The sequence below is a fragment of the Lethenteron reissneri genome, chromosome 23 (genome assembly GCF_015708825.2).
Source record: "Lethenteron reissneri isolate LAM-NWPU_2019-01 chromosome 23, ASM1570882v1, whole genome shotgun sequence".
In the NCBI taxonomy this organism is placed as follows: Eukaryota; Metazoa; Chordata; class Hyperoartia; order Petromyzontiformes; family Petromyzontidae; genus Lethenteron; species Lethenteron reissneri.
The window spans coordinates 16509195-16518788 of record NC_083801.1 but is presented as its reverse complement, the minus strand read 5'-3'; the positions used below and the strand labels follow the sequence as shown (position 1 = coordinate 16518788).

The 9594-nt window shown below is 46.0% G+C and overlaps 1 protein-coding gene across 1 annotated transcript in view; it reads right to left on the bottom strand.

The window, feature by feature from the left end:
• Nucleotides 1-4182: 4182 nt before the first annotated feature.
• LOC133346108 (receptor tyrosine-protein kinase erbB-4-like) overlaps nucleotides 4183-9594 on the bottom strand; it is a 69543-nt gene continuing 64131 nt past the window's right edge. The window contains exons 26-28 of the mRNA XM_061557512.1: nucleotides 8990-9034; nucleotides 7433-7769; nucleotides 4183-5942 (exon numbers count right to left, since the gene is read on the bottom strand). Coding sequence (XP_061413496.1) covers nucleotides 5557-5942; nucleotides 7433-7769; nucleotides 8990-9034 — 768 coding nt within the window. The 3' untranslated portion in view covers nucleotides 4183-5556. The remainder of the gene's footprint in view (nucleotides 5943-7432; nucleotides 7770-8989; nucleotides 9035-9594) is intronic.

The following is a 9594-nucleotide window of genomic DNA, read 5'->3' as shown; positions in this document are numbered from 1 at the left end:
TGGAACTGCTGTATATTTGGAGTTTGCATGTTCTCCCCGTGGTCACGTGGACTTCTCTCCGGGATTTCCCTCCACATTTAGAGACATGCGTTTAGAGTGTTTTGGCTGCTATAAATGTCTGCATGATAATCGACTTTCTTGAGCTATCATTTGTGGCCAGGTCGCTTCTGAAAAAAGAGCTATACAGCTCAGTAGGCCTTACCTGGTGAAATTAGAAAATAGTTTAGTTCAGTTTATTCCTAGGCGTTTGGCCAGCGTGGATCAGTAGGCCAAATGCCATCTATTGGGGCCATCCATAGCTCCTTCTTGTGGAAGCCCTTCCATAATCAGTGGGGTGAGCAAGACATTTCAGGGAAGCACATTTACCTTCTAGTCCGCATGAGTGGCGTTTTCAACCAGACTGTGATTGCAATATAGTAATTTACAGTATTCATTCTGGTGCAGGAGGATAACCCTGGTGATGGGGAACCCTTTAGCTAATTCATACTATCGTGTTAGAGGGCTCCTGCAATATCATTTCAGAATTGTAATTCAATAATCAAAAAATAAAAACACTACAAGTATGGTAGCCCAATAATAGTATGCACGTCTCTAAATCCTTTAACATTTTACTTCATTAGGAAGACAAAATTAAAACATTTCTTCCCAGACGATTTAAATCTAAAATCCTGGCTTCTTTTTACGACCAAATGTTCCGGCACCTGCAGTGACTTCTGCTGAGAATCTGGGGCGAATAAATGGATACCACACACAAAAAAATCTGACTTACTCGAGCATTAAAGGATCAGCAGCTTTGAAAAAACCCCTCAAGTTTAATAATCTATCTGTCAAGGCATTAAATAAAAGTTGAAGCTGTTTGTTTAACGCGCTCTGTAAATCGTCCTTTTAAAGCTGTATCGCATCGCGTTTTTTTTAAAAACCCGAGTGTGGTCGTTTTGTTCAGAGACTGTGCCCCTTATACAGAAAAAAAAACACTGTAAAGGAATGCGTGTAAAATAAATGTAGTCCTCTCGTGCCTTGAGATGCATTACAGCGCTGGGCTCAACAGCCACAAAAGCGCATTCCTGCTGCACACTTGTTATCATAAGTGGTTCAAGGCCAAATGTGTGAAGGTACAAGTTCAGCCCTGCAATTTCTTACTCACGCCACTCCCGATAGGTTGTTTTTTCATCTTGAGAGATGTGAGAGTACCCACGTTTTACCCCACTACGTCGGACCTGCCGATCGACTCCGGTGTACCAAGTTTTACTGTTAAACTATGCAATCTTTTTTTTATTTTATTTTACCAGGTAAAGGCCCGCTGAGTGACGTAGCTCTTTTTTCAGAAGCGACCTGGCCGCAAATCAACGAAGTGGCTCGTCACGTGGAAATGTGCAGCAGGCAAATACTTGAAACGCCGTGATGTCGATCCTAAATGTGGGGGGGGGGGGGGGGGGGAACCGGAGGACCCGGAGAAAAATCCACGCGACCACGGGGAGAGATGCATGCAAGCTCCAAATATACAGCAGGCGTCAGGGTCGGAATCGAACCCCATGACCTCCTGTACACCAGGCGAGGCAGTTAACATCTCCTAGCCACCGTGGCGCCCTGTTGGGGCGACAGAAGCCGGGAGTTGGTGGTGTGGTGGTGGTGGTCGTTGAAGATGGTCAAGAAACTTGCCCGTTGATTCAACTGCCGAGAATGAACCGTCGACCTCGGGATTTACGGTAAATGCCAGTGGGGTCAACTACTGTGTACACCCACGACATAATTACCCCCCTCCCCCTCGCCACCAATTAACGCAGATACAATGTGTAAGCCGGGCACAACGCCCGCAACGGAACAACAGCCGTTGATGGCAACGCGCAATGTTTTTTAGTTACACATTTCAGACTTCGTTTGGCAGCTGTGCATGACGAGCAGTGGCTTGCGAATGCTTCGCCACCTTTGTCATTCGCAAACAAAAAAGAGGAAAAATTCCTTGCGACCGAACAATATGTAATGAACATTTTCCCAGTGGTCGTTATTGTTCGCAAAGGACCATTGCATGAACAGTTATATTACTGTGCTTATCAATGAAAAGTCAGTGTTCGGTCAACGTTAAAGGAATATTTCAGCATGTTTTTAATTTTCCTCGGACTGTACCAAGCCTTGCGAGGATGCCAAGTGTATACCCGCTTCACCAAGGCTCATCCAGGGTACAGTGCGGCTCTTGAGTGTAAAGTGGCGACTTTGATAGGAACCTCAACGTCTCTACTTGCACGAGGCCGATGCCCGAGCCACGTGTACAAGAGCACCATGCGCTTACAACCAGCTCAGCTCCCACGGTCGCAGTTGAACCTTTTGGGTCAAATGCGTCGGGTTCAGGAACGTGTGGCAGTGACGCGGCACCGGTGCTGGCGCGCTCGCCCCTTTTTTGCAGAGGTTCACGTTTCGAATCGAGTGACCGCCCTGATAAATACCGCGGGTGTATTAGCTGTCAAAATATGCGCCGTCCGTTTCCAACGTTCAAGATCCCGTGACGTCGCTCGCAAGAGTCGGCCGTTGTATGCCAGCGTCGTGATCATTTGAAAAATTACCCGAAATTTAATCTATTTGGATTATGAAAGAGAGCCATGAAACTCAGGAAATAAAACAATTCAGCCCAACTCATGGAAAACTGTGAGCCGTGTCTATCTCCAACTAGTTCTATTGGCCTCTCCTCATGTGATTCCCAGTTCTAGACTATCTTCTTGGATAGCTCTGCGATGTTTTCGAGTTGAACCGCTTGTTGCTAGGCATGTCCAACGTTTTGTTTGTTCCGCATGCTGGGAGCTCCCGGGAACTCTTCTTTAGCAACCAGAAAACACATCGGAGAGCAATGCAGCACAACTGCAACAACATACGTCGAAGTACTAATAGTATTCTCATGACATTGAACCATCTTTGACTAAACTTAACTTTTTATTTGACCAGATAAGGCCCACTAAGCTCGACAGCTCTGTTACTGGTAGGAACCTCCTGGTTACACCAGCCCACAGGGGATTATTGTGTCCGTCCGTCCGTCGTGCAGGGAGGGGCTGGGTGGGGAGGAAGGGGCTGGGTGGGGAGGGGCTGGGTGGGGAGGGTGGGGCTGGGTGGGGGGTGGGAGAGGTGGGGCTGGGTGGGGAGTGGCTGGTCACCCCGTGGTGCTCTTATAAAACTCAACGTTTAACCTACTCACGCCGGCTTGTGCCCGTCCTCACAGTCGGGCATATTTGCGGAATACACCACGCCGCCGTTGACCCTGGCCATTGACCGAGCAACCCAACGTTCCTACCAGCTCCCTCCGCAGGAATGTGTTTCAAAAGCGACTTGGCCACAAATTATAGCCCGACGAAATGACGTATCGTGTGGAAATTTACAGCAGCCAAATACTCTAAAAGCATATTCATGAAAAATGTGGAGGGGGAAACCGGAGGACCCGGAGAAAAATCCACGCGACCACGAAGAGAACAGGAAAACTCCAAATAGATAGGCGTCAGGGTCGGGCTCGAACTCACGGCCTCCTGCATAGCAGGGGAAGGTATTGTCGTTAACGTCTCGTCACCTCGTACATCCCTTGAGACCTTGGCTGGAGTAAGTTGCTTTTAAACCCAGCGTCTATGCTGGCTTTTTTTCCCCCCCTTCTACATCGGGTCTGGCAGAGCAGACGGCGCAGACACTTGCTAGACTGGCTTTCTGGGCTGCAAACCACCTGGCTCACAGAATCCTGAACACGGCACCCTGGCATGTACCTTGGCGGTGTCCCAAACACACGTCACATCAGCCCGTCAGGCGCAGGGTTACAGGTTGTACTGCAGCCGAAAGCATAAATGCCACTACAATATATATTTAAAATAATCTGCTATGAATGGAGCCCTGTTAATGCCAACTCGCTTGCAAAATCCTCCTGAGGGTTAACGCTGGGTTTCTTGGTCAACACCTGTGCAAATAAAAGCCACAGGTCCTTGCCAACTGCCACGCTGTTTGGTCGAGATATTTTTTTTACTTGACTTTTGGTCGACGTGTGTGTGTGTGTGTGGGCCAGTCCCTGTGTGTACCCGTTCAGTTGTGCGTGTGACTGTGCACAGGTGTGAAAGCATGCAAACGGTTTAACATCTGGAAAGTAATATATTACTTTCTAACGACATTGTAAAAAGGTGAAATCTGATCGCAATGCTATAATTAACACAGCAGACTCACTCGGCATTCTGCTAGGCTAAGCAAACTTTTATTTATATGTTTCTGGTATAAAAACTGTGTTCACAACCAAGAGCTACAAATATAGAAAAGTGTAATGTGTGACAAATACCGTAAAAGTCTGATAAAATTATAATACATTTTAAATTACATCGGGCTAGCAAATCATCTTCACTGCAGTGTTGTCAACTGAAAAACGAAAACTGCAATACACAAATGTGAGCTGTATATTTCAGTGGTTTCAATTATTGTAGGCTTCAGCAGTAATCATTGTTAAAAATTATGATACAAAATATACATATACCAGCACAAAGTCACCATAAAATCATGCAAAACAGAGTACACTATGCTTAGCTGCATGATCCTGAAGTTGTTGTTTTAAGGCGGGATAATAACTTGATTAACAAACGAAAGGTATTCACCCGGCAGTGTTCCATTATGCAAAAAGCACCCTCATCTGAACAAATTATATATCTTAAACCTAGCATTAAAAAAACCTTATTTATACTGCAAACAAATCATAATACGTAGCATAGACGACACAAGTACATTTCCAGTCAAATAAAACCATACTCTTACCATAGGACTCCACACAAATACTAATGTGCTCTACATTTGCAGATTTCATATCTATCATTTATTTTTGCATGTCGACATATCAAAATATGCAAATCTATATATCTAAAAAGTTTCTCTGTGCAAATTTAAAAGTGGTCACAACCTTGAACAAAGTTGCGTTCAATTTCACACCCTACTCTCCCGTTCTCCAAATCATCATTTACAAAAATAAAATATAAATGTACAGTCCTTATATCCCCCACTCTATGTGCCACTTAAGATGTAATTGTGAATAAATGCCGTGGGGTAAGCAAACGAGAGTAAATATAAATAATTGTGTATTTTAACCAATTTCAAATATGCACAGATTTACATTTGCTTTGAAAAGTTACAAATCACAGCTACGTACCTTGTAAATTAATAAATTATTGCAAATTTGATATTAATGATATACTGCAGAAATGCTTAACCATTTAGCCATGAGTTGCTATCTGTCGAGAAGGGCATGATTATGTCTTTCGTGAAGGATGTGGATATTTCCACAGAAATCCCATTCATCAGTGATGTGTCGACATGATCAAACGAGTGCGCAAATGTACGATTCGTGCTGCGCACAGAGGGTAGTGACTTTCCTGCCGCCGCCGCTACTGCACTCACTGTGTCCTGGTGTGACATATTGGTATGGGTGATAGTGCATTGTGCCGCAGCTTAGAAATGATAACGTTGCCGCTGTCACTGCTGCTACTACTACTAATGATACTGGTGCCGCTGTTGATAGTTTTATACTACTGCGGATGCACACACAAGTGTCCCTGAGTGTCAAACAGTGGTGTGAGTTGATAGAGAGTTGTGCAGTGTAACCGCTGCAGGCCTCTCGGCAAAGTCCCCCAAGTATTCCACGTTCTCTGCGGTGCTGAGCATCACGCCGCCATTCTGCCTGGGCCTGCTTTTGGCCGGCTGCATGTTCAAGTACTCCTGGTTTCTCTCACTCGTCGCTCCGGAGCCGGGCGCTGGCCGCTCGCCACATATCAACGGGCAGTCGGGTTCTCCTGTCGACGGTGTCATCTCCTGCTCCATGTATTCTGGGTTTTCCATTGGGCTGGGAAAGTCGTTCACGTAGATCTGCTGATCGCCTCGGGGGCCGTGCGTGACGGCCGTTGGGTTTTCCAGGTAATCCGGGTTCTCCAGCATCAATGAGGGGTCACCTGCGATCGGGTTCACGTGTGTCGGAAAAGGGATGGCATGGAAATACTTAGGTCAGAATGAGCCCTTAAAATGTTGCATCAGTCGGAAAACAGTTTTTTTTTTATCTTGGATGACTACATTGTTATCATTATCATCATAATAGGGGTTTCCCACTTTTTCTGGCAACAAAACTGAAACCTTTTTACAAGGATTCATGTCTGCATCAACCACAATACTTGCAGTCAAAATGCAAACAAAAACACACTGATAATATATGCATTGTCCTTGAAACTGATTGGCAAAGGAGGTCTAATGGCGATCATTATCATCATCAATGTGTTAGATTGAAATGACAGCCTATTGAGACAAATTTCTCTTTTGCAAAGATAACCTGGGGGAAATACAAGGGGATAAATATGAAATACATTGTGACTAAATATATTGCAGCGCTGGACCATGAGCGATAGCTATGGCTTCGGGAGACATTCATAATTCAATGGATTGATCGTGGCCGATGATGATTAGGATGCCTAAAATCACGCAGAATGCATTCGATCTTTTCAAATCTCGGAAACTTAACAGTCTGTCCTGGTCTGGATAGTGTCGAGATGGGTGACCACTATGCACAGCAGTTTGCTGTCTGCCTTGTAGCCCTGGCGGCAGTCGAAAACAGAGAGCAATGCTGCAACATCCATTATTGTGCTGTGCTTTTGTGCTCAATATCCACTCTCCCCACCTTCATCGTAGCACACTAATCAACGTGGCGAAGTATGGTCATGACCTGTACTGTGTGGGGAGGCTCTTTATTCAGCAATGTATTGACAAAAAGGGCTGTGCGTGCATAAAATACGAGACAGAGTTCAATACGTGTGTAAGATTAAATTTAACTTTACTTAAAATCAAGATTCTAGGACCCATATCTGTAGCACCTAGCAGTTCAGCAGCATTGATTCCAGCAATCCTGACTACTGTTGATGATACACTATATGTCCGTCCACAGATGGCTTCTACTGAATAAATACTGCTGGAAGTAAGCATTCCCAGAAGGCCATGGGGGCCGATGGATTGTGTAACAAAAAAAATATTTTTTACGTGGAGACACAGATATATGTTAAAATGAGGAATATAATCTGCTTATCCATTTTGCAAAAATGAAGAATGATAAAACAATATAATGGCATTGCGCCCGAGAATACATCCACCACAGAGACTGATCAATGAACTCGGCTCGTGCGCAGCAGATAGACAGATGGTTACGTCACAGGGCCCTCAGAGTTGGCTGACAGGTTGGGAGGAAGGAGGTGGGGGGCTTCATCCAGTGGTGGATTAATCATGGTTGATGATGATAATAATGACCAAATCACGTGTAATGGATCTGATCTCAACAGATCTCAAAAGCCAGGCAAGGGTTGACCCTGGATAGTGTATCGAGCAGCGGGGGATTGATCACGGCTGATGCTGATGATGATGAAGAATTCAAAGTGAGTGTGAATATAAACGTGGCACGCACCAGATTGGGGCCAACCGGGGTCCGGCAGGACATCCGACTCTTCTTCCGTCGGGGGCTGTGCGCCGGGCGACTTGAGGTAGCGCAGGCTGTTAACCCTGGGGACAATTCCGCACTTGGCGGTGGTGGCGGCGGCCGCGGCGGCACCGTCCATGCCCTTGGCCCCCTGCTCGACCCCGTCGTGGTGCACGCTGCGGCCGAGCCGAGGGTGCGGGGTCACGGGGACACGGGCGCCGTGGCCCCCATCCCGCACGGGGCCCTCGAAGGAGGCGGCCTGCCCGTGAGCCCGGCCGGAGGTGGAACGTGACGACGAGCGTCTGTCCGCGAGCAGGGGTGCTTGCTGCACGCAAGCACGCACGCAAGCAAGCACGCGACCACACTCCGTGTTTAGCCTGTGCTGTTGGCTCACGTACGTTACCATCAGTTGTGTGAGGCTGACATACAAGTACATGTCATTCCACCGTTGGATGAGGGCCTCTCTGTGCAATGTAGGCCGAGGAGTTTATTTGATTATGCTTCACCATGTGGGTTGGTGAGGGCAGGCAGCATATACGTGAAAGCATAGATGTACAGTACAACAACACAACAATGCTGTCCACCAAGTGAGATGGTTTGAAAGTTATCTGCCTGTCACCTTGCACAATAAAAATACTCAAGTTGGTCATTATTACCGCATAGGCCAGGGGTCGGCAACCTGCGGCTATTTAAGGACTGCTTCGTGATGTAATTTATTCAGGAGCCACCGTCTCATAGTGACACGGCATTGCGGCTCTTGAAACATTGAGGGTTTTGTTTACCGAATTCGAAAAAAATGTCTCTTCTTTTTATTTTGGTTGCCGACCCCTGGCCGAGGCCAACATTTCTGGCATGGTCCTTTGATTGAAGTGCATGTCCAAAAGAATAAGGGCCGTTGCATTACATAGCAGCCTTGTCAAAGGGTCTTTCTTGCGCTGTTCGGTGGAACTCAGAAACAGGGTTCACGGTGTACTTCTTGCGCATCACCTACGGGCTTTTCGCAGCATCGTCATCACACGTTGCATCACCACTGTCGCCAGTAGCAGTATGGAGCCACAGCTTCCTGCCCTCCTCCCCTTTCTCTGGCTTCTATAGTCCCTTTATATAGCAGGAGCTGAGCCAATTACGCAGGCACACCTTGGGTAACGAATGCCCTCTCCCCCAGTCCGAATTTGCACAGTCAATCTGCCACAAAGCCGCAGACTTAACAAAAACTTTATAAGGCAGTGTTCATGCTGAATGTCGTGAGATTTTTTTTATTTCTACTGCCAACACAGTCACTTGTTTTTTTTGTCTGTCATCCAGTCAGATTTTCTTCAATCAAACATTGATTTGATCCGAGATAGAACAAAAACAATCACTATAACACGTTACCTCTCATTACAATTGTGAACGTCGCATCGTTTGTGTGACATTGGATTTCCGGGGAGGAAAACATATTTGTTTCCCTCGGTTTCCTGGACTTGAACGTAAATTACGTTGTACTTCAAATATGCTGCAGATAATGTCACTTGCATGCGCATTAAACGGTGAAACTAAACTTACACTGTTTGTTGGTGACGTTGGAGCAGCCGAACTGTCTCCGTTGGTCTGGAAGAAAAACAACGATCGGTGTTGTTAAAATATTCAAACGTAGTCGGTAACCAGGTGGCCCGTGGGTCAGTGGACTAAGCCGGCACCACTGAGAATCCCGGGTTCAATTCTGGATCCTAACCACCCATGATTACACCATGTTCTCAAACGTAGTACGAGTTGTTTTTCTCTGTAGCAGGGCATGTTGGAAAGGTTTAGAGTCCCTAGAGTCCCACAGTGTCAATCAAAGATGTTACAGACGGAATCTCAGAAGTAGTTCTGTGATATCTCCTTCCGTGGGCCGTTTTATAATTCAATGTTTTTGCACTGCTGTGTGAGAATTCATTAAAGGTTGCTTCTCTCATGACGATGCGTTTTAACAGCTTGGAAAACAAAAACTTTTAGCAAACTATTCTGTATATGCTTCTTTAGGAGGTGTTTAGTAAACCGAATCATCATATTCACAATTTAAACAATCCAGAAATGGTTCACTACATAGCATACACGGAAGACTATCAGATAAAGCAACTTACCAACTTACGCAAGGTCTCAACCACCTTGAACGGCAATGCAAATGC